This window comes from Tetrao urogallus (genome assembly GCF_951394365.1).
Source record: "Tetrao urogallus genome assembly, chromosome: 5".
In the NCBI taxonomy this organism is placed as follows: Eukaryota; Metazoa; Chordata; class Aves; order Galliformes; family Phasianidae; genus Tetrao; species Tetrao urogallus.
In genome coordinates, this window is record NC_136818.1 from 9,380,459 (window position 1) to 9,405,490 (window position 25,032).

Below are 25,032 nucleotides of genomic sequence, written 5' to 3' on the forward strand. Positions count from 1 at the left end.
TGGCTTCCCTTCTCTGGTGCCTTTTCAGCATTACTGGTGAAAAGCAAAAAACGATGTCGTGGGAATCTCTGAGTGTCGTGGAATTTCTCAGGCTTCCCTTCAGCAGAGCTATCCCTGCTGTGGTTAATAACAAAGCGCAAGTCTCGTGGAACTTCTGGAGTCTCCACTTAGCCTGAGCTACAGAACGAGCACGAGTGCCGTGGGATTGAAGCTTCCCTTCAGCAGAGCTATCCCACTGCTGCTTACATACAACAAGCATAAGTGTTGTGGCATTTCTGAGTGTCGTGAAATTTTTGGAGGCTTCCCTCCAGTGGAGCCTCTCACCATTGCAGGTGGAAAGCAAAACAAACACGAGTGTCGTGGGAATCTCTGAGTGTTGTGGAATTTTGGTGGCTTCCCTTTGGCAGAGCTATCCCTGCTGTGGTTAATAACAGAACAAGCACGAGTGTCGTGGAATTTTGGAGGCTTCCCTTCTGTGGTGCCTCTCACCATTGCTTCGGTGGAGCCTTTTCACCATTGTAGGTGAAAAGCAGAACAAACATGAATGTCGTGGGAATTTTTGAGTGTCGTGGAATTTTTGGAGGCTTCCCTCCAGTGGAGCCTCTCACCATTGCAGGTGAAAAGCAGAACAAGCACGAGTGCCGTGGAATTTTTGCAGGCTTCCCTTCTGTGGTGCCTCTCACCATTGCTTCGGTGGAGCCTTTTCACCATTACAGGTGAAAAGCAGAACAAGCACGAATGTCATGGATCTTTTGAGTGTCGTGGAATTTTGGTGGCTTCCCTTCTGTGGCGCCTGTCACCATTGCTTCAGTGGAGCCTTTTCACCATTGTAGGTGAAAAGCAAAACAAACACGAATGTCGTGGGAATCTCTGAGTGTTGTGGAATTTCTCAGGCTTCCCTTCAGCAGAGCTATCCCTGCTGTGGTTAATAACAGAACAAGCACGAGTGTCGTGGAACTTCTGGAGTCTCCACTTAGCCTGAGCTACAGAACGAGCACGAGTGCTGTGGGATTGAGGCTTCCCTTCGGCAGAGCTATCCTACTGCTGCTTACATACAACAAGCACGAGTGTTGTGGCATTTGTGAGTGTCGTGGAATTTTGGTGGCTTCCCTTCTGTGGTGCCTCTCACCATTGCTTCAGTGGAGCCTTTTCACCATTGTAGGTGAAATGCAGAACAAACACGAACGTCGTGGGAATTTTTGAGTGTCATGGAATTTTTGGAGGCTTCCCTCGGGTGGAGCCTCTCACCATTGCAGGTGGAAAGCAGAACAAGCACGAGTGTCGTGGAATTTTGGTGGCTTCCCTTCTGTGGTGCCTCTCACTATTGCTTCGATGGGGCCTTTTCACCATTGTAGGTGAAAAGCAGAACAAACACAAATGTCTTGGGAAATTCTGAGTGTCGTGGAATAGTCTGAGTCTCCACTTCGGCAGCGCCATCCCTCTGCTGGTCAGTAAGAGAACGAAGAATGCCGTGAGGCTCCTTGCTCTCTATAGCGCTGCCCGCCCCCGGCCTTCCCGGCGCAGCGCAGACTGGCGCTGCGGACGACGCCCCCCTCCGTCCCACCCGGCGGCGTTTGCGCACGCGCGCTGCCGCCCTTTCGCTCTGAACCGCACTTCCCGGCCTGCACCGCGCTGCCGCTGCCCCTCCTCCCTCGCTGCGACTGCCGCCTCCCCCACGCGCAAGGCAGGCTGGGACTCGTGGTCCCCCCGCCGCGTTTTCCCGGTAGGCCCCGCGGCGCGCGGCGTTTAAACGAGCGGCCGTTGCCCGTCCGCGCGTGCCGCCGCTGGGACGGAGCGCCGCGCCATGGATCCGCGGCTTTACCGCCACATTTGTCCCGGGCGCGTCGTCAACATCCAGCGCAGCCACGGTGAGCAGCAGAGCGAGGCTCCGGGGCGGGCGGGGATCTCTGCCGCGGGATCGGGCGGCGGCGTTCGCGGCTCCTTCCCGACTTTCCTCCTTTCAGGTCTGATCCACAAAGCGACGGTGAAGGCGGTGGAAGCGCAGCAGCGCTCCGTGTCGGTGGAGTGGTGCGAGGCGGGCGTCGTCAAGGGCAAGGAGGTGAGGGCTGCGCGCCGGCCGGCGTATCCGCGGGTTTGCGGCACGCGGCCCCGTGTCGCCAGGTGGGCGCTGGGCACGGCCTGCCTCCAGGGCCTCCTGCTCCCTCACGCCGCTGCTCAGGTGGGCGCGTTCCGTGCCGGCCGCCGCGATCGCGCTGCTATTTTTGCACAAGAGTCCTTCGGGGTTGGAGCAGCTGAAACGAGAGGGCCGGGGCCCTCAGCGCTGCCCCGGGCGCTATGGAACGCTGCGCATTGTGATGGGGCGGGCGGGATCTGTGCGGGCTCGCCGGATTGTGGCTGTGCTGGGTGGGGCGGGCGGGAGGCACAGCTGGATCTGCATGGACTCACTTGGGGCTGTCACTGAGAATGCAGTTGCGTTGGCTTGTGGATTAAATGCTGAACCCTTCATTTCCCCGGGTCTAAGTAGCTCTTTGAAGTTTATTTCAGTAAGCGCTGTCACCTCTTAATGCTCTGCTAGCACAGAAGTCACTGAGATTTACTAAGATTAGCTGTAAGAGATTAAAAGCTCTTGATGTGCTTTGCCTATCTTTTGTGCTCACAGAGCTCTTCTATGGCACCCGCAGAGCTGCACAGTGTTTGGCAGATGAGGGTAAATGGCATAACCAGCACATTTCTTTTAGTGCAGCTGCATGTAGGCTACTCAAATAGAATCTCAACTGTTTTCTTGCCCTTAAGGGCAATTTTAACGTTTGGCAAGCAGTGATTCAGGTTTATTTGCCTGTCCTGAAAATCAACATTAATAAAAGGAAATGTCAAATCTTCTCTTTGCTCTTGCAGATTGAGATTGATGATGTGATAACATTAAATCCAGAGTTAGCAGAAGACCTACCTACTGCAGAAGTGAAAGAGAACCTTCCTTTGCAAGAGAATGTAACGGTGCAGGTAAGTGCTTTAGCCTCCCCAGTTAGTAATGTGACCACAGCACACTTAAAACCAGGCCTTGTTATAAATAATACTGCTGGTCTTACAAGTTGGAGACATCTGACTTTGTGTTCTGTATCACAGACATTAATCAGAAATCCTTGCTGCATTAATGCTGTTCTGTAGTGCTGTCCTTTGTGTTCCTGGCTTATTCTGGTTATTGATAGCTCTCATTGTTTTCCAGAAACAGAAGCGTAGATCAACTCTTTCAAAAATCCCTGCTCCACGGGAAGGTGAGAAAATGTTCTGTTCCATCCCTGTGAAACGCTGGTCTTCCACTGTGGCCATGGTATTCCATTTTAGTGCAGCACAAGGCTGCTCGTTCAGGCAGTGCTAAAAACAGCATACCAGTTTGTACCAACGCTTCACGCGCCTGAGTGCAGAACCTTGCCAACCAATTGCTCTCCTGTTCCTGTAAGCTGGGATTTTCTTATATGCTGCCCTTTTCTGCAGCATTGTTGTAGTTATTCTTTGACGTGGCTGTAAACGTTGCTAGGAAGTTCCTGCTGCTGTGCGGTTTAAAGTTTTGGATGTAGCTTTGCAAACAGAAAAGTAAAGCGACAGTTATTATGCCAAAAAGGTGTCAAAATGACAACGGAAAGTGCAAGAAATAGCAGTACCAAATGGCATCTGCTCTTCAAACGGTCCCCATGGGCAGCAACTGTTCCTGGAGACATTTCAGACTAGGCAGCTGAAGTGCTAGCTGGTGTGCCTTAGCTCAATTATTTTTGTCTGTACAGTTTTCTGAGCAAAGACAGGTGAGAAAAAGTTGAAAGTGCAGGGCTCCTAAGGAATTATTTTTCTTGAGGGGTTGGGAGTTAGGAGATTCATGTGTTTTTCACCTTTTTAGGTAGCTCTTGTTTTTGAGTTGCAAGTGACAGTGTTACAGGTCTATTTATAATACAGTTGACTGCAGATTAACGTCATAGCTGGCCAAAACTTTTGCTTTTCTATGAATGGCTGCATTTGTCTGGCCTTCTGGCTGTATACAATGCAAGAGAAGGGAAATTAATATTGGAAATCAACTGTACAAATCCCTTTGTACCTGAGAGAGAGGAGTAGTCCAAGAAACTCAATCTGTCAAAAGTTGTTCTGTACTAAGCATGCTGATGTTTCTCAAATGCAGAGAATTCTCCATAGATCTTGTGAATGGCAAGAAAAATGATGTGGTAAAGTAGTGATTATCTCTAGACAAATCAGTTAATGGACAGCCAGCTGGAAAAATAAAGGTGTTTGAATTCAGACATTGACTGATTGGGGGGAGGGGGACAAATGGCCTCAGAGAGGTTGCTGCTTTCCTGACGTATAAAATCTAATTACAAATGTGAAGTGTTTGTTGCCTTTGCTTCTGGCACAGTCTTGTCCCTGATGACCTGCTCAGAGTGCTGGAGGGAAGCAATTGATCAGTCATCAAATATTGTCTATATTATAGGTGCACTACATGAGTGTCAGGAAGTAAGTCTCATAGCAAACTCTGTGCTGCACCAATTAGGAAGCTAATGTTGACTTCAGGAGTCAGTCCTTAGACTAAACAAATCAAAGATCAGAAGGTGTCTGTCTCCTCGTTAAAGGAAGTGAGAGAAGCAGCGCTTTTAGGATGAACTTGAAAACAGATGCTGTCTAAGTTCTGTGAAGCAGTAAGAATTTTAGAAGATGCTGTATATTCTCTGTACAGAAATGACTTGAATCCAAACCACTGAAGTGGAGCAAATCCTCTGGCAGGTATGCCTGTCCAGGAGCGCTGTTACAAGTGCTGAGTTTGTGATGAAATCAGGTCTGGGCATGTTTGACAAAAGGAAATGGAATAACGGAGTGTAATGAAACTGATCCTTCTTGTTCTTAAAGTTGCAGCAGTGACATCTCATGTCTCTGCACCTGAGCAGAAGATTGCAGGTAAAAATTCTAACACATGAGCACTGAACTTCATGTGCACAATTGTAAGGAATTTGATCCAGAACTGAAGTTGAGATTTGTTTCACATTAAGTATTATTTCCTTTGAAATCATAGTGATTGATTCTGGGTAAATTCCTGTGATTGCTGGAGGTTAGTTCTGGTTTTCATAGCACACTTCTATTTTTCATACCAGATTTGCTTTTTCACAAATCCATCTCTTCCCTAGGAAGCTCTGCAAGTGGTTTGTTCTCAATCAGAGAACAAAACCTTAGGTAGTCTCCATTGCCACATGCTTCGAAAAGGCACTTTGTGAAGATTTCCTATTGTGACTGTGTAGAGTCCTTTAGCTGAAATTAGTGTCATTAAGCTGCCATTCCACTGTGGCACCCCGTGCTCTCTCTGTACTGGGCTTGGGTTTGTGATGGTTTGATCCAGCCCTTGACCAGTTTTATCTTTGGATGTGGAAAAAATGATTTTTGTCCTGCCTTTCCTAGATAACTCTATCTGTAGTCTGTAAAGCAAAATTAGTGGTACAGCCTTGGATAGGTTCATTTTGAGCAGCTGCCAGATTGCAGTTCTGCTGTCACCATCAGTTAATTTGTAGCCTGCAGGTGTGAAGCTTCAGAGGATTTTTCCATTTGTCTGTGATGTAACTACCTCCTTCCTAGGTCTTAAGATTTGGAACAGCCACGTTAGTGAATCCCTAGTGATATCTGAAAAGAAATTCACTGAAGCTGCAAATCTGGAATGAACGGTTTGTTTTTCTGTGGTGGTCGTTTCTCACCCACCTATCTTTCCAGCATTGCTTCATCCTAGACTTTGCTAATGTCTCAAATTTGGGAACAGTCTTTTTAATCACAGCCTGCACATCTGAATACACAATTATTTTCAAATGCCTGAGTGTCTGATATGCGACGCTGACCTTGAATTTCTGTTTCCAAAGCTGTGCGGGGCCGTTCTAGGATGTCTGTCATCACAGAATCTCAGCACAACCTCCAGGAAAATGAAATGGGGGTGGATCCCTGTACTTCTACACAAATAAGAAACAACTTGGCAGTTCCTGGTGAGTACAGAAAGAACTTAGAGAATTGCTGATATGAAGCAACGTGCTTTGTATGTATTGAATTAAGTAAACTACCTATCTAGGAACAGGAGCAGCCTCTACCCTTTCACATATAAAGCAAGAGGGGGAGGTCCAATGCTATGTAAATATCTGGGGCTTCTGCTTGAAGGAGTTATCAAAGGACATGGGAAACAGTGTTGTTGAAGAACAATGTGCTTCCTTAACCAGACAGCTGCAGCAGGTCTTGTGTTTTAATGTGGTACCTGCTTAACAGCACCAAGTAGCATTCACAGGGCGAGCAGGAAGCAAAGTGCCTTAGTACTCACAACAGGCTCTGACTACACTGGTAGGAGTTCTACATATGCTGGTTAAGTAAAGCAAGAACTTGAGCCTGCTTGAGTTACTGTGAAACTGTAGTTCTCTCTCTCAATGAGACCTTCTCCATGAATAGTGGTGCACGTGCCTCATGAATTAAGATATTCAAATAAGAGGTTTGATATTAACTTCTTGCCTAGCTGATGTGGCATTGATTTGTAGCTTTGAATAAAATCTGGATTTAAAAAGAAGTATTTGCATGCAAGCTTGTTCTCTGAACCAATCCACAATCAGAGCAGAGGAATACTTGAGGTCTGTAAGACTTCACAAATAACAAATAGTTCTTAATCTTTGGGTTCTACTTATTGTCTTTTGGTCTGGCTTCTTTCTGCAGCTGGCCAAACCAGGGCTAGTAAGCTGCGCTGTGCTCCAGAAAATGTGCTTCCAAATGGGAATGGCATTACAGAGGATAATCTGCCTTCTGCTAGAATAAGCTCTTCACAGAGCCCAGGTACCAGGGAGCAGTGGGGTACCAGGGAGCAGTGGCTAAGAACTGGTTCACTGGTTCAGTCAGTGGTGCATCGCTGTGCTACTTTGTCTGCTCCTAGGCTAGCACTTTGAAAAGGTGCCTTTGGCAGTAAGACTGGATGTCTGAAGTATTTGTATGATAAATGTGGAATTCTATCATAGCGATATCTCCTTAGAAATTCTGCCCTTAGAGTAACAGGGCAGTATAAAATGTGTTTAAAACATAGGGTGAAAATTTAATTAAAGCAAACGCTTTCATTTTTATCTAGTTCGAAGAAAATCTAACATTGTGAAAGAGATGGAGAAGATGAAAAACAAGAGAGAAGAGAAGAGGGCTCAACTTAGTGAAATCAGGATAAAACGTGCACAGGTAGTACTGTTCCAGAAAGGAGATACTATAGGGTAGCATATCGTGGCAGTTAAAACCACAATGTATTTATATATATATATATATATATATATATATATATATAGCTATAACGGGCTAATTACCTTTGTCTGATTTTGTTTTTTACATGCAGGAAATTGACAGCAATTGTCCAAACTGGGAGTTTGCACGGATGATCAGGGAATTCAGAGCAACGTTAGACTGCCAGCCAATATCCCTGTCTGACCCAGTAAGGAAACACTGAGGCCACTGACTGCAGCACAGACCATTTGACTTATTTATTTTGTACTGAGGATTTTAGCATATGAGCAAATCAGTGCATCACAGCTCCTGGGAAATCCTGAGCATATTGTGATCCTGAGGCACCTGGCAGTAAATGTGAGGTCACTAACCTGTCCAATTTAGGATAAGCTGCAGTAGTAATATCAGATCTTGCTGGACAGCTGGCCAGCAACTGAATGTTACTGATCCTAGTACAGAATGTTCGGGATACTTCAGCATAGGAGCATTTCTGCAAGATATGTTGAGTATGCTACTCAAAGGCAAGCTGCTCGTAGCGTTCCCTCTGTGTTTGATGGACTTCAAGACCTACTTTACTGCATGAGTCGTACTCTGCCTCAGCACCTCTCAGAAATTACTCAGTGCTTGTGAAAGTTGATGTGAAGAAGCATGAAATTTTTCTCTGTAATTCTAAGTAGGTGAAACAGGAACGTAATTACTTGTTTTCCTATTTTTTCTTAGATAGAAGAACATAGAATTTGTGTGTGTGTTAGGAAGCGCCCTCTGAATAAACAAGGTGAGCGTGCTGACGAAGCAGCCCTGAGCTGGAGCTGTTTGATATGGCTTATTCATGTTAAAACTGAGTCTCTTTTCTGTCAACAGAAATTAACAAAAAGGAATGTGATGTGATTACTGTTCCAAGCAAGTGTGTCCTTCTGGTGCACGAGCCAAAGCAGAAAGTGGACCTAACAAAATACCTTGAAACCCAAACATTTAGATTTGACTTTTCATTTGATGAAAGTGCTTCTAATGAAATGGTGTACAGGTAATGCTTTCTTCTCATTGGAACGATAAGAAGTGTTGAGCTACAGCTGGGTGACAGCCTGGCTTAAATTAACCTGCTACCTGAAATAAATAGGAAATTTATTCCTTTCTGGAGGAAACCAAACAACTAAAAAGTCTAACACTGTTTTTGCATGGCCTTGCTAACTATCTAAGGATTTGCTTTTATTTGCTTCTGTAGGAAAACTGATAAAGTAGGATGTGAAATGCTTGCTTTAACTGTCTCTTATCTTCTGAATATCCAGGTTCACTGCTAGGCCTCTTGTACAGACCATTTTTGAGGGTGGAAAGGCAACATGTTTTGCGTATGGTCAGACGGGCAGTGGCAAGACGCATGTAAGTTTATTTGGTTGTTTTTTTTTTTTCCCCTCCAAAGAATCATTTTATAGCTTTAGATAATGTATGTTGAAGTTCTTTGTTATGGGATTATACAAAGAACTTGGGTCTTGAGGGTTCTGTCATTAAACTGTTAATAGTTTTAGTTGTTAATCCTCCTTTTCTGTAGCTTTAAGTATTTCTTCTGAAGTTGTGAGGAAAATCATGTCTTTTTCCTCTTGGAGGAACAACTCCTTCGAACTCTAACGCAGTGGCCAGCACTCCAGAACCTTACAGGCATTTAACTGACACTTTGCATGGTCCAAATCTCCTCTCTAAACTGACAGGGAAACAGCAAATAACTTCATTGTATTGCTGTAATCATCTCATTCACATCAGACCATGTACATGATAACTTCCTAGTACGTCCTTGGGATTAAAATCAGGTTGCCTGCCTTGCTTTTGAGCCGCGCTTTACTTCTGATGGCTTCTTCTTTTAATAGACTATGGGTGGAGACTTCTCTGGGAGAGCGCAGAACGCCTCAAAAGGCATATATGCTTTTGCATGTAAGTTGATTCTTAAGATATGAAAATCAAACTTGTGCATGCTTTTCCTAAATAGATATGCTTTGTTTTTACAGGATTATTTAAAATGTCACTGGTAAAAGATGCATAGAGTACTTAAGTTCTGATTAATAAGTGGGGCTGTTTAAACAGCAGGAGGTACAGGAAGCAGGTTGCTCATAAGCCCCTCCTTGATATAATGCCTAGAAAGTGTCACAAACTGTTCTGAGTTCTACTTTTCTTATAGAAAGGCATATTGTGAAACTGTCAGTGCAGCAGGTCGGTTAAGTTCAACCAAAGGGCCAACTGTTCTGGTATATCATCTCCAGCAGCATGCAAGTGCTGTCTAGGTTCTCTGCAGGAAGCATTTCAAACAAATGCTTGGCTTTTGCAGGCCTGTCCAAAGCAATAACAGGTCTTGATGTTCCTCATGTCAGGGGGATGTGTGCGCAGTTTTTACTTACACTGATCTTAGTAGACCAGCACGAGTTGCTGTCTGCAGGTAATGTTAGCAGTAGAAGCATCCATATCCCTGTTTTCGGTTTCTGGATGACAGTGCTGCTGGAACTGGTTTTCAGATGGTAACACGTCACTAATTGTTTCAATAGAATTTGCTTAGGATGGCTGTCATTAAGCTGCTAGTCACTGCTTTATGGCTAGTGATAATCAGCAGTAGTTCAACAGCAACTAGGACATGTTTTAAGCTAATTAACTAAGTTCCTGTCTTCCTTCCCCAGCACAAGATGTCTTCTTTCTTCTAAGCCAGCCCAGGTACAGGAGTCAGGACCTGGAAGTCTATGTGACTTTCTTTGAAATATATAATGGAAAGGTAAGACTTCTTGTTTTCTTTTAATCCTGGCCTGATTCTGGCTGTATGTTTTACATGTGGCTGAATTAAATATAGTTTTTTTTTCTATCTGTTAAGCCTCTGTTCAATGTGATGTTCTCTGTAAAGCCAGTACAGGCTACCTGCAAGGAGTCTTTGTTCAAATTTGCCTCAATCTTATTGCCTGAATATAGGTGTTTGATCTCTTGAATAAGAAGGCAAAGCTTCGAGTCCTGGAGGATGGCAAGCAGCAGGTTCAGGTTGTTGGTCTGCAAGAGAAACAAGTCAGCTGTGCTGAAGATGTCATCAGAATGATTGAGATGGGCAGTGCTTGCAGGTTTGATGCCTTAAAACTATAAGAAAGCAATCGTGTCTTGTACTCTGTCTGCAAAAAGTGATGCTTGTAGCTGGTGTTTGGATTTCAAACAAGGAGACTGTTGTTCCCAGTAGCAGACAGGCACTGATCTGCACCTCTGCATGAAAACAAGGGGATTACATAGTGAAGGACTAGCAGGCATGGATTTAGTCGTTCTTCCATAGTGGCCACATGTTCACGCATCTCCAGAAGAAAGGAAATATTTGCATCAGAGCAGCCTTTCCCTTATGTCACATCTAGGAAGCAGGCAGACTCCAGTTTAGAAGTATCAGCTAGTATACTGGAGCTTAAGTTGCTAGCTGAGAGTGTGTGAGATCAAGGAAGAGCAGCTGGCATCAAGCTGTAGTTGCAAAAGTGCTGAGGATTAACTGCAGGCCAGATGAGCTGTTCTGATAGCAGCAAAAAGGCTACATGTCATTTGAAGATCTCTAGGAAGTCCTTGATAGGAATTGCTGTAGGCTTGGATGCTCAATTTGGCAGGCCTGGCTGCAGACTATGATTGGAGCATTGCTACCACTGCACTGGTACGTCTTTAATCAGGGGCTAAGTTCTGTATTAACAAGTCCTAGCTGTCTAATAAGATATACCTGCTATGGAAATATTACTTGGCCAAGAACTTCTTGGCAGCTGTATTACATTGCACGTGCAGATATGTGCATCCTGAAAGCTTCACTAATGCTCTGCTGTGCATCCTTTTTTGGGTGATGTTTCAGCCAGGAACTGTTTAATGCTTCAGCCTCCTGCCTCCCTCAACAATATTTCAGGGCAACCCCCTTCCCTGTTCACCTGGGAGCAGGGATGTGGGTGGGACTACAAACCTGCCAGCCCTCTTAGGGAACAAATGGTAGTGAAAGTCACAGTGAGGTTTATGGTATGGCAGACTCAATCCCTAGCAGTGACAGGCAGGATCAGTTGCACAGCAGAGGCTAAGCAGCAAGCCTGCTTGGCTGGAGAGAGGGATTTACAATGGCTGCAGTGTGCTAGCACAGCTAATGTTTAGTGGCAGGAAAATTCTGGGCTGAAGGTATTTCTTCCAGCTCTGAATGTGTATGAGGTGTTAGCAGTCAAAGTTATTCTTATGTAGGCTGAGTTGAGCTGGGCAGCACGGTAACAGAAGTGATTCCATAATTCATGCAAATCTGAGGTACTGTTGTTTGGGTTAAAGAACTTAATTAAATGGCTGCAAGTCTTCTTTAATGCTGTTGGGACCTTTGAATCTCCAGTGATGCAGCTCTGACACTTGTTTGCATCTTTGCTGTAGGACATCTGGGCAGACTTTTGCAAATGCTAGCTCTTCACGGTCACATGCCTGCTTCCAAATCATACTACGTCAGAGAGGGAAATTGGTTGGCAAATTTTCCTTGGTGGATTTGGCAGGAAATGAGAGAGGTGCAGACACATCTAGTGCTGATCGACAGACACGAATGGAAGGTGCAGAAATCAATAAAAGCTTGCTGGCTTTGAAGGTGAGCTATAGCTCAGAGAGCAAATGGTGCTAATCAACACAGGATTTTGTTTGACTTTGAGGTAATCTACTCTGTTTCTTTCCAGCGCAAGGGAAAAGAATAGCCAAAATGATCTTAGTTTTGTATTTTAATAACCCTGTAAATTACATGTATTATACTTGCTCTTAGTATGTGTCCAGGAAAGCAGTACAGTTGCATAGTCTCGTCAAGTCTAACACTGTCACAGCCATTTGAAGCTTCATTCAAGTTGTCTTGTTTTTGTGTTTCTGTTGTTTTCTATATATGATGGCATGTGGTATCTGTGGTGGTCAGATATGTGGAGTGTACTTACAAGGCTAGGAAGCACGTAGAGAGCAATAGAGATGATTCTTCTCCAGCCTGCTGGTGGCTGTAGTTTGCAGAGCTGCTTAAAAAGAGATACAGATACTGTGCTCACAAAACTTGTCTTTTCTTAGGAATGTATCAGAGCTTTAGGCCAGAACAAATCTCACACTCCTTTCCGTGAAAGCAAGTTGACCCAGGTGCTGAGGGACTCTTTCATAGGAACCAACTCAAGGACCTGCATGGTAAGTATGTTTGTGATACAGTTAAACCCACTCACTGTTTGCGAGTGTTGCAATTTGACCAGTTAGCTGCGTGCTCCTCTTCTAGGATGGAATTTTGGTGTCAAATCTGCAGTGAACTTTGCTCCAGTCTCAGTAGGAATAAGGCAGCACAAGTCACTTTCATACAGTGGATCTGCAGTAGTGCGTGGTGTGCTCTCAAAGCACACCTAATTCCTGGGAAGGTGCAGCACCACGCGTGCACAAGAAGTCAGTGGAAAACAGACTTTTCTCTGCTCCATAGAAGCTATACAGAAAAACATACGTGGCCATGTCTCAACTCTGACCCTTCTCCCTAACGTGTCCCAGCTGCCTACTGAGATCTGCAGGGCCAAGAGCTTGAGCAAAAGGCAGACATGGAACTCACTGTGGCTTTCTGTTTGCAGATAGCAATGATTTCTCCAGGCATGAGTTCATGCGAGTACACCTTAAACACACTGAGATACGCTGACAGGTATGACTCTCTGACTTAAGGATTCTACTATTACTGCAGAGTATGTTTTGACTGTCCTTTCTTCAGAGGAAGAGTGTCTCATGGTAGACTTCAAACTGCCCTGTTTATTGTAGGAAGTATACCCTGTTGGCAGTGTCCTGAGTGGTGACCTCCACCCATAGTGTGCACTAAGAATATGGCTGCTGTACTACATTCCCTGACATAACCCTACAGATTATGCACAACACCACTAGGTGTTTACTGTGGACTTCAATATGAGCTAGTAGGGTATGATACCACTTGAATGAAATCTAAAGAACCCAGAGAACTCAGGTGCTTGGTAGCAGATGGTGGGAGTGTGAATTTGAATGCTCCGTGGTTGGTCTTGGGCACCTGTAAGACAGATTTGCAGGAACAGATCTCTAGAGTTCCCTGGGGATTTTGCTGAACCCTGGAATACCTGTGAAGAGCAGCCTTTACATCTCCAGTGAAATGATGAGTGAAAAAGGATAGGCAGACTCTGGTTGCAGAGAAAGCAGTTTGTATTTTGAATGTCAGCACAACAGCTAAAGAAACAGCTAAAGCCTTCCCTCTTTCACCAGGATCAGTGGTATTTGAATTTTCCCTTGCTGATGCTGTGTTGCATGGCTCTGTACGGTGGCTGCAGAGTCTGTGACTTTTGTCCTATGTTAACAAGATAAAACTTGCGTACTTCAGACCTTGTAGCTTTCATTTATGTCATAAAAGGCCTCTTGGTCCCCTCCTTAGCAGGAAAACACTCAAGAGAAAAGTCTGAACATTCAGCAGCACAATGAATCTTCAGAGGTTTGGTTCAGGCTCAGGATTGAAGTTGCTTTTTTTTCTTTTGGTGGACAGTCATTCCTGATCACCTGAAAGCACAAGACAAAATGAAGCATCTGACTTGCCCACTTGCACTGTGCTTTGCTTGCTCCCATTGGTTTCACTGCTGGTGCACAAGGCAAATTCAGGCCACTGGATAGGGAATAGGTAGGCTAAAACTCACTGAAAATACAAAGCTGATGCTGGTAAGTGGGATGAAGTGCCTAGCTGATGCTTGACACCTAGCTCCATGTCATCAGCCATGACTTTTGTCCTTATTACAAAATAAGGACAAAATAAGGACTCTCCTTTTTATGGAGAGTTTTTTTTTTTTCTTTTTTTTTGAGGCAGGGAAGGAAACCACCTTACTCTTGTTGTTTCCATACCAAGTCCTCTTAGTTGATTGTGACAGACCAAGCTGACGTGTCTCTGTGAAAGGCTTTACTGGCACTTGGTACTGTGTATTCAGCACTTCTCTCCAGGAGAGGTCCTAGCTTGATATGGCTACACTGGACGTGCAAACAAACATCTTTCATCTTTCTTTCTCACAGCCCTTTGGAGTTTCTATGTGAGCTTGTTCCAGGTGTGACAGTGTTTGGAATTTCTTTTAATAAAGCCAAATGCTTTTTGCTGGGCACTGATGAATTACAGCAGCTGCCTTGTGATACCACAGCCCTGAAATTGCTGAAAGATACTAAGTAGCAAATATTCTTGTTGCAGGGTGAAAGAGATCAGTCCTCATAATGGAGGTGGCGAAACACAGAATCAAATGGAGATTGAGGAAACAGAAATGAGGGAAGAAAGCTCAGGTCTTCGACGCAGCGTACGTGTGTGCAGTGGGCTGAAAAGATCTCAAAGCTGGAAACAACTTGCTGTTCTTACTTAAGCTGTTTTCTTGCAGCTGTCCAAGGATGAGGAGGAAGATCTCTGTCCCCACCTGTTTAATTTCCGTGAAGCTATGAGTCAAATTGGTGAACGGGAGGAGAAGGTTGTAGAACAGCTTCGAGAACTGAGACAGGTAAAGAGGGAAGCCCAGCTCAAGATGCTTTGACATGTTGACAGCAGCTTGCTTTGTCTGAACCCAGTGCTGCTGGGTAGGCTGTGGGCTGTAATTAAATGGTATTACATTTCCCTTACTGCTGTGTTTTGTTTTTTTTTTTCCCCTGTGGTTTCTTGCCCAACAGGTAAAACTGGGGAATTCTGGTGCTTGTGACCAGCCAGTCCCTGTCTCTTCCACCTAGCAACTTCCATCTGCTGCTAATGAGCACAGACTGATAAAGTTGTCTGTAGAAGCTCAGCTCGGTTGCTTTGGTGTGCCAGATGCATTGAAACTTGACTTTCTAGAAAATCAGTTTCTTACTATGTTCATTCTTGTAAACACAGAAAATGACAACTGAACTTGACTACCTCCTGGGAATCACAGAACAACCAGACTATGACCTTGAGACATTTGTGAGCAGAGCTAAGTACTTCATAGAAGAGAGCTCAAGAAACTTTTTTAGTGCCAGAGGTATGTTAATGCTTCTCGAGGTAGTGTCTACTCAGGAGGTGTGTTCTTAATCTGCACTTCCACTAATCTTTTTTTTTAACTCTGAAGTAACACCAGCCTATATCTTATACCTCTGGTCACTCCTAGCTGATCACCAGGCTCTACTGGTCTTATTGTCTGCATTTTTAGAGTAAAAAGAGCATCAGCTGAACTGCTGAGAGGAACAGTTGGGCCAGGGAGTTCAGTTTTCAGATCAGTAACCCTGTCACTCCTCTCTTCCTTTACAGAAACACTGGATGCTCTGGAAGTAGCCATGCAACTAGAAGAGCAAGCCAGCAAGAAGATAAGAAAGCAGAGGCATCAGTAAATACAGCAAGACCTGGTTTGCAAGCAATCTTCTGTATGTCTTGCACGTTTGTCAGTGGTTTGTGTAACTACTATTAAATGCAGTAGGGTGCCTGAGAGAAGCAAACATTGCAGCCTATCTCTCTTCGTGTCTTGTATCGGGTACTCTGTAGAGACTGCTGGAAAGCTCCCCTTCAAGGCCTGGGGGAGGAGGGCTGAGAGTCTGCTAGATATGTTTCATATCTGGTCCTTTATTAATGACAATGGACTTCTATTAGAGAAGTAGATACACATACAACTTTCTAATGTACAGGTAATTTTTGATTCCAGATGTGCTTGAAAACACTGCAGAACTTTTTCTAGGAAGAAAATGGACTATATGTAATGGTTTAAAAAAGATAATCAGTATTTTACGATGTTTTTTCAATTAAATAAATGTTCCTGTATTTAATTAACTTCAACCTTAAAACATTTCTTGCTGATGTTTGCTAAAGTCTTAACAGTCCCTGAAGACTGTCTAGTGCTGTAGAGGTACCCTAATTTCTTAGTAGATTTATTTTTGAAGTCTTTACACTTGTAATGTTTGCATAAAAATAATTTAAAATAAATGTTCTCTTTTAATTGAGATCCTGTGGCGTAGAACTTCCCAAGCAAGGGGGGAAAAAGGGCCTCTAAACAAGCCTCCTCAACTTCAGTAAAGCTCAATATGTTTCAGGGAGTGGATCAGCTCTCATAGCAGCAGGCAGGTAACACCCTGTCACTCCCTCCCACCTAAGTAGTTTAGTTGGGCTTCAGGAGTGGCCCAGAACGTTAATTCATGTACTAGTCAACGTGCTGCATAAGAAGCCGTGTTCAGCAGTCCATCAAAGCCTGTATTCAAGGGCAGAAGAGTAAAGCTGCTACTGGCTCAGCTGTAGCAAGTTGGGATCCATGACCCTTGTGTATGGGGCTATCTAGACCAGGCCACACATCTTATTCTCTGGAGGTGAGCAGGTAGAGGGGCCAGGATGGAGGATAGACAAATAGGAGATAGGTGATGCTGATGGGTGCCTCTTATTTGTTCACTGTAGGGATTATCTCCAGAAGGACAAAATTACCCCAAGAACTCCAGTGTGTAGACATACAAATACCAGAGTACACAAAGACCAATCTATCATTACTCACTCTTGCCCTGGACCCCAGCCCTGGTCTCCTGGCTGCCTTCTACCACAGACTATTCCCTTTAATTTCAGAGGGAGATACTAGTCCAAAACAACCGGGGCTTTTAAGTGACTGAGGCCAGTTCTATGCCTACCTTCTGCAGATTGCATCTTTGTCATGTCTTTGGGGCTGTCCACTAGATTGGAGGCCAATTCTTCAGCCTGGACTGGATCTATTTTTGTGTACCAGGTCTCAGGACAGTCCTGGAAGAGGCAGCAATAGTGTTAGGTTATCTTGCAGTACCTGGTGCAGCATACTAAGACAGCAGCACAGTGAGCAAAATGGCTGTTGGGCCCTACTGAGCTTAAATTAAAGCTGCTGTTTCTGGTGTTACTACTCTTAGCTATGTCTAGTTTTGATCAGAGGTAGCTTGTGGTAAAACAGGAGGGACCTGGGTGCAATGAAAAAAGTGCTCTCTATGCTCTTCTCCTACTTTGGCTTAGTGCTCTGTATCACCACTCCAGGAGCTAGAGGCAAGAGGGCCCTGATTTTGCAGGAACTTGAGTCACCTCTTGTCACATTCTGACAGAGATCTTGCTGTTGCAGAAGTTCTTAAGGTGTCTGAGATCCATCCTTGCTCTCTTCAGGGTTTGAACTAGAGAAATGATCTTTTTGAGCACAGCCTGAAGGTGAAAACTTCTCCAAGGGGGGCTTGGTTCATTTCTGTGCTCTTACTCGAGACAGGATTTTTTTCTGTATGAGGAGTACAGTCCCTACACCTCTGCAAAACAGATCAAGCTCTTCTAGTGCCACTGATAAACTCTGTTAGGGAGGCATGCTTACCTTAAAGAGCTGGAACAGCATGTGTCCTACTGCCTTCCTTACATGCTCCTCCACAGAGGGGTATGTGCGGACAAAGTACTGCAATGGAACAGAGTTAGTGAATGGGGATAAGGGATGTGCACCTGTGTATGGAGGTAGAACTCCGTGTACAGGAACTTGTTGGTCCTTGCTCTGAGCCCTACCTTATTCCACTCCGCTGTCTTCTCAGGTGAACAGCATACTGACCCTCTGCATTACCAGACAGGTCACTCTGAGTAGGCTGATTCTCAGCTGTCCCTCATTCTGTGCCTTTCCCACTGCTCACAGTATGGACCTTCGTCTTCCTAGTCATCACAGATCTGTGCTAAGGCAGCCAAAGCTCTTTAAGCAGCACCAGCAGGACAAAGTAACCTGCTTATAATTCTGTACTAGTGTCTAGATCCAGGGAAACTACCTTGGTGTGCCTCAGGGCAAGCTGCAGAGTAGAACAGGTGTGTGAGGGTGAACACTGGCTTCCCAGTACCCTCTTTGTGGTAGCTGGCAGGAGAAAGGCAAACAGAACAAGTAGTACAGCTATTTCCAGAATGAAGTGCTACTCCTGCCTTTGTGAAGTCTGTCTGCTGTGCTCAGAAACAAACAAAAACCTCACTAAAACAGTGCATGGAGCATTTCTGTTCAAGTGTTCTGGAAAGAGACCGCATGCTATGATGTCATCTATCTGTATGCTGTGATTGCATACCATCACACTCACCTCCAGGGAGATGCTGGCGTTTCTCTGGCTGAGTGGATAATCCAGGTTCCCCACTGCAACCATCAGGCCGTGCACCACTTTTAGCTGGATCAGCTCTTCAGCCACTTCTGCTGACTCCTTGGCTAATACGCTGCAATAAGACAGGCCATCAGCCTCTACCCTGTGCAGGGGAAGGGGCACATAATAAATTGAGCCTGGCCCTCTTGGTACAGATCTGTGATCCCCATGGAAGCATCAACGGACAGAAGACAGAATCTCAAACATCTGACTGACTATGCATTGTCAATCACTTAGTGGTTTTTCTGCTTGTTTGTTTGTTTTTGGCTGAGAAACAGTTATTACGTTATTGGTAGGAGCTTCCTGGTGCATTATAAATTCTAGAAAGCTTCCTGCATGAATGTGAAGAACTCAGGGCTCAAAGCAGAACCACCACCAATGTCACTGCTTTTGAGACTATGTCCCTGTACCCACTAAACTCATCTGCTTTTGTAGAAATGTTCTCATAGCACTATCTTGTGGACACTGAAGGAAATTCATAATAAATGCATAGACTTTAGCACAAGCAGCCCAATGTAAGGATTCTGTGGTCAATCACAGGTACTACATTCTTCCATTGGGTGGCTGAGGTCTCTGTGCCAGAGACTCACTGCCTCCGATCAAAATTTTTTTCCTAAAATCTGACCGAAATCCCCCTCTTTTAGCTTAAAGCCATTCCTCCTTGTTCTATCACTATCACACTGTGTAAAAAGTTGGTGGTACTCCTACTTGGAAGCTCCCTTTGAGCACTGGAAGGCTGTGATTGTGCCCCTGGAGCCTCCAGGGTAAACAAGCCCAGTTTCCTCAACCTTTCTTCTTAAAAGAGGTGCTCCATCTTAGCGGCCTCCTCTAGACACACTCCAACAGCTCCGCACCCTTCCTGTGCTGGGGGCCCCAGGCCTGGACACGGCGCTCCAGATGGGGCCTCACAAGGGCAGAGCAGAGGGGGATGGTCCCCTCCTCCTTCCCGCTGCCACCCCTGTCGATGCAGCCCGGGGTACAGCTGGCCTTCCAGCATGCAGGAGCACAGTGCTGGCTCATGTCCTGCTTCCTGTCCATCAGGACCCCCAAGCACTTCTCTGCTGGGCTGCACTCAAGGAGTCTGCACGTGTATCTGGGATTGCCCTGACCCAAGTGCAACACCCTGCACTTGGCACTGCTGAACCTCGGCAGTTCTCACGTGCCCACTGCTGAGTCTGTCCAGCTCCCTCTGGCTGACTTTCCTCCCCTTTATTGTGTCAACTGCACCACTCAGCCTGGTGTCATCAGCGAACCGCGGAGGGTGCATTTGATCCTGCTGTACGCCTCCAACTCAAAGGAAGATGTTTCTCTGCCTCCCCCCCGCACGCTCCTGTGGGTTTTACTCCAGCTTTCCTTACCCGACAGCTTTAGCAGCAGCTGCCTGCTGAACGTAGGCCGGCATCGGCTCCCTCGGGCGCAGCGTTGGGTCTGCAGGAGGAAGACGAGGAAAGCGAGAACGATGCTTTGACACATTTATAAGACGCGAGAAGGGAGGGCAGGCCGTACGACGCCACAGCACAGCCCGCACAGCCCGGGCCGCCGCGGCCTGCCGTAGCACGGCTTTTACCTTTGGCGCGCGCTTTGCCCCGGGGCGGGGTCAGCAGCGCCACCAGGCCGGGCAGCAGGGCGGGCGGGGCGCGGCGGGCGAGGGCGAGTAGCAGCTGGGCGCCTGGTGGGACATGGGCGGCTGTGAGCACCAACGCGGGGCGACGCTGGCGCCAAACAACGCCCCTAAATTCGCTCTGTCGTTAACCACAGCAGGGATAGCTCCGCCGAAGCGGAGCCTCAAAAAATTCCACGACACTCGTGCTTGTTCCTCTCCACGGAAATCTTTAGTAAAAGGCGAAAGATTTATACGATCTGAAGAGAAACCAGAGTATGATTGCTGATCTTCCCGGCCCCGTGCCCACTGCCCGCCCGCCTCCCTGAGCACACGGCGACCCGCTCTGCTCCGCTCGGTTGCACAGTTTGGCTCCGCACCGCACCGCACCGCACCTCGCCTCGCCTCGCCGCACCGTCAGTTCCCGGCGGCCGATCACGCGTGGGGCGGCGGAGCCCAGAGGGACGCACGGGACCGCGCGCTGCACTCTGGGTATGCTAACGAGCCGTATGCTAATGACGATGCGCCACGCCCCCCCACGCTCATGTGAGGACGGTGCCTCGCCCCGCCGAACGGAACGGCGAGGGCGGGCCCACAGCGCGGCGCGGGCGGGACTCTGGGTGTGCCGGGGAGCGGTGCGGGCGGGCAGCACGGAACTGCGCTAATGAGGCTGAGAAGCAGAAGGTGAAACAAAACCGGAGCGTCCCAGTAGCAGCGCAAGCTCCCGCAACGCACCCTGAAACGCTAGCTCTGTCGTTAACCACAGCAGGGATAGCTCCGCCGAAGCGGAGCCTCAAAAAATTCCACGACACTCGTGCTTGTTCCTCTCCACGGAAATCTTTAGTAAAAGGCGAAAGATTTATACGATCTGAAGAGAAACCAGAGTATAACCCTGCCCTCTCTCGGCCCTCATCCCCCTGCCCGCCCGCCTCTCTCAGCGCACGGCGATCTCCTCCTGCCCCGCTCTCTTCTCCTCCTCTCCCGGCCCCGCGCCCTCCCCCCACCGTTCCCGGCTCCGCAATGCCCCGCGTTGCCCGGGGGAGCGGCGGCGCAGCACAGGGCTGTCGAGTCGCGCCGCCGCGGTGCACGCTGGGTATGCAAATCGGACGCATGTTAATAAGACGCAGGCTAACGACCGCCTACGGAGCCCCGCGCGGGGCGGCCCTCCCCCCGCCAGGCCGTGGGACGGCTCGTACCTTCGTGCTGCACCTCGGGGTGCGCCGAGCCCAGCACTGCCAGCAGCGGCGCCACTACAGCCGAGGGCGTCTCTCCCAGCAGCTCCTGCGGGACGAGGGCGGGTGGTGGGGGGGCGGGTGCGCGCAGTGCTCCCCGCTGTCCCCCCATAGGCATGGGGCAGCCCTACCTAGTGCTGGGAATGGGGCCAGGCCTTTCTCTCTGGCATAACTGTAGGCTTCCCAACTCCCTGGGGCACAAGGGAGGCACCCTTTGCCCCTACCACTCACCTGCATGCTGTGCAGTGTCTGCAGAGCCAGCTGCTGGGCATGGGGAGAGCCGCGTGGCAACACTGCCAGCAGCCTGCTGTACACTTGGTTCTGGTACTTGGGGTTGCCGCGGCCCAGAGAGGCCAGCAAGATCTGCACCTCCTCCTGAGCCTCTGCTGACCTGCAGGTGGCCAGCAGCTCAGCAAGGGATCGCACACCTGCATGGAGAAAAAGGCGCTAAGTTGCGTGCCAGCAGCACTGCTAAGGGTCCCTCTGCTGCTCCACCTCTCTTGGAGAAAGCTGTGACAGCAGGTATCACCCTATAGCCACCGGCAACGTGAGCCATAATCCCAACTACAGGGCGATAAATGGTGTTTGGCTTCCACAATACAGGAGTAAAAAAAAAAAGAATAGGAAAAATTATTCTACTGTTCTTTCAAAAGATACGTGCCACAAAAGCCTCAGCCTCCAGCGGGGAAGGCTGGGAAGGTTTGCAGTAGGCAACTGTGGGTAAGAATAGAAACTGCTGTGTGATTTTTGCTGTAGCAGTTGTGAGCAGTGGGACAGCAATAGTGCATCAAAAGAAATGACTGTAAAGAAAGTGAGCTCATTAAAAACGGAGCAGCGGATGAAATATGACTGCTCAACAATAGCTGAGCTCTGAGCTCCCTCCAGTCAGCCCAACAGCTGCAGCAATCTGCTGTCCGGCAGCAGAAGAAGGAGTGGCTCTGTGCTGCAAGCAGCCCTGGGACCAGAGGTCAGGGAGAACAGCCTCACCTGAATTAGGAAAAAAGCACATGTGGACACACTGCCTACCGTAGCTTTCACAAATGAGCTCCTTGTACTTCCTGCCAGCGTCTGCAATGAGCTGAAGCAGCTTTACAGACTCCCTTTTGTCCTCTTCTTTCAGGTGGTTCAGCCCTAGTATTTCCAGGAGCATCAAGACACCTCCGGTCTCCAGAAATTCAATAATGTATCTGCGTCTGCACGGATGGAGGAACAAAGCCAAAAACGTCACCTGCTTTGGAGCACATCTTCCTGAGCGAGCACACCTCGCTGTAGCAGTGCGATGGCACCTGCACACTGTGAACACGAGGCACCTGAGGCTCAGCTGGGACAGAGCTTCACCTGTGTACACCTACAGCTGTACCCCGTGCTCGTTTCAGATGTTAAACCACAGGCACAGAAAACCCCATCTCTGCGCTCAGGCTTCCAGCGTGCTCTTTCCACACTGTGCCAATGACCCAGTGGTTCTGGATGTGGGCAAACTGTGGATTTGGATTTGAGAGCATCTTATAGCAAGCCACAACCCCATTGCCTGCATGCTGCTTCCCCACAGCACCTCTCAGGCAGTGACATTCTGTACTCACCCGCTTGCAGCAGATAAGAAGACGCCAATGGACTTGAGCAGCTTGTTGATGCACGTGCTGTACATGTAGCTGTTTGATAAGGCTAAGGAGAGAATTACAGACTGCCTCAGTGTTCCCCAGTCAACTCTGGCAATGTGGGGGTCTGAACCTGGGCTTTGTTAGAGGGAGCATGGACCTTCCTCTCAAAGGCATGCAGGGGTTCCTGATTCCAGGTTCCTAATTCTAGGTCCCTGAGAGACAGGCTATGTGACTTTAGTTCCATTTTCAGATAGTTTTTTTTTTTTCCTTCCCTGTAGCTTGATTTTTATACAGAAGCTTATTCTTTATACAGTTGTTTTTTTTTTTTTTTAGTAGAGACCTTTCCCTTCCTCTCCATCCCATTACCATGTGCCACCTTCAGCTTTCCAAGGAAACAGATACGTCATCCTCAGCCATGCTGCCAGGCGAGCCAGAAACAAGCTGGCTCCCTGGGAGAACTCCAGCTCCAGCTCTGGTTCTGTCTTGCCATTATTGCTTCTAATGAAGTTGTCTAGGATGTGGCTTCGAGCAACTTTGTGAGCTTTGTCCCATTCTTGAAGGAAAATCATGAGCTTCCTGATGGCCTCCTGCTCTTTGGCAGACGTCATGATCTCTTCTGCCTGGAGAAAAATGAGAAAGAAGTTTAACAAAGGCCTTAAAAGTAGGAAAAAAAAATCTGTATTAAGGAACTACCATCATATTGAATATCTCTGGAATTCTAGCCATTAATTGTGTCTCATTTTCCTTTATACTCATACATTCTCTTTTCTGCTGTGTTAATACAGTCCCTTTGATGTTACTAATTCTCCCCTCTTTGGTTTCTTGCTAGCTTCATAACAAGAACAAGAACACTACCTCTCATATCTGACCTACCCAAAAGTAAGTAGGGTGACATGAGGGCACAGATGGGTGCGGATTCATGGGGAGTGACAGGATCAATGGTCAGTGCCTGGTAGTGCAGCGTGGCTCTCCTGTGAGTGCACCGAGCTGTTTGAACTGGGCCTAAATCCACTCCAGCAGGACGTGCTTGGCCTTGGCAAAGGGAGAGTGCCTGGGGACCTTCGGCACGGTGGACTTTAGCCCTGTTTTGTTGTCGTCTAATTTCTACGTGCTCATTCTGAGATTTCCATGGTGCATCATGAAAAAGCTATGAATATCTGAATTAATAAGAGCTTTGTGGAAGAAAGCAGGAGATCCAGAAACACCCCTTGTCTGCACTGCCTTCAATCCCATAAAGCAGTCTGCACTTTACCAAATTACTTTGCCACACTTTTATTTCAGTATGAAATCCCCCCCAGCCCACCCTGCCCAACGTGAACATGCACTCAGCGGGGGCTGACATCCCCACGACACGCACCCAAAATATCTTTCTACTGCTGTTACCAGGAGCTGCCTGAAAACAGTACCTGAGAGGTGGAAATGCATCTCGGCCGTGGGAAACAAACAAGCAAAGGCTTCAGAAAGTTGGCTAAGGGGACTGAGAACTACGATGAGATGAAATTTCGTTTGGGAATTAACGGCCTGTGCTCTGCAAAGAGCCCGTGTCCTTGGCAGGGCGTTCTCAGGATCTCCTTTGCGGGGAAGCAGGTTGAAAATAAATCCATTTTCCCAAAATAGTTGTGATTGAAAGTGTTATTAGCCATAACAAATGTTAGTGCTGACAGGAGAATGGCCTGCTGGGGGCCTCTGGTGAAACAGTCAAGTGAAAGTCATATTTCACATTACTGCAAGCATTTTCCTGTGATTTACAGAATATTTGTGAAACGTTACTTGCAAAGCACATGATTGATATGGAGAGAACAGCCAGCGAGCAGAGGGAGCCTGCATTTCACAGGGACCGTGTGCACGAAATTTACAGTCCCATAAAGAGCTGCTCTGTCCTCGGCAGAGATCTTGTTAAGAGAACTTTACAGCCTGAGACGTCCCCAAATTGATTCTAAATTAAAGCTTCTATATTTATGTTGGAGAAGCCGCCGGTATAACGCTGTCCTATTCGAAAGCCGCGCTCACGGCCGCTATTCAGAAATAGCAGCACCGTCCTGAGGACGCGAGGGTGGCGGCGGCACGAAGAGCTGCCCGTTAGGGCACGGCAAAGGAGAACGAGCTCAGGAAGGACGGCACCGGTGTGCTGGAGGTGCTGTGGTCCATCAGTCCTGGCTGCTGCCGTAACAGCCCCTGCCCATATAATACTCGTTCATTCCGTGCTACAACGCATCCTGAAAACGTTTTGACGGTCGCCGCCCCGCAGCCCGCCCGCCCCACGGCCCCTCACGGCCCGCCCGGCCCCGAGGCCCTCACCTTCCCGCGATGGGCGGACACCCGCCGA

The 25,032-nt window shown here is 47.4% G+C and overlaps 2 protein-coding genes across 2 annotated transcripts; one reads left to right on the forward strand and one right to left on the reverse strand.

Moving 5' to 3' along the window:
- Positions 1-1,804: 1,804 nt before the first annotated feature.
- Positions 1,805-15,528, forward strand: KIF2C (kinesin family member 2C; the record flags this gene model as incomplete). The annotated part of the gene is made up of 22 exons (XM_079535780.1): positions 1,805-1,868; positions 1,965-2,059; positions 2,857-2,961; positions 3,185-3,233; positions 4,846-4,893; positions 5,838-5,957; positions 6,667-6,783; positions 7,070-7,170; positions 7,322-7,417; positions 7,930-7,984; positions 8,071-8,233; positions 8,496-8,586; positions 9,069-9,132; positions 9,867-9,958; positions 10,150-10,292; positions 11,593-11,797; positions 12,253-12,363; positions 12,786-12,853; positions 14,393-14,495; positions 14,574-14,690; positions 15,056-15,182; positions 15,449-15,528. The coding sequence occupies 22 exons, from the start codon at positions 1,805-1,807 to the stop codon at positions 15,526-15,528; spliced, it is 2,214 nt and encodes a 737-aa protein (XP_079391906.1).
- ARMH1 (armadillo like helical domain containing 1) lies at positions 4,081-24,131 on the reverse strand (the record flags this gene model as incomplete). The annotated part of the gene is given in 15 exon segments (XM_079535781.1): positions 4,081-4,103; positions 4,106-4,150; positions 4,153-4,215; positions 16,801-16,909; positions 17,490-17,567; positions 18,220-18,349; positions 19,844-19,945; positions 21,073-21,182; positions 21,185-21,235; positions 21,239-21,307; positions 21,310-21,536; positions 22,135-22,301; positions 22,689-22,757; positions 23,109-23,326; positions 24,090-24,131. Coding segments are annotated over 15 exon segments (1,503 nt in total).
- Positions 24,132-25,032: the final 901 nt, after the last annotated feature.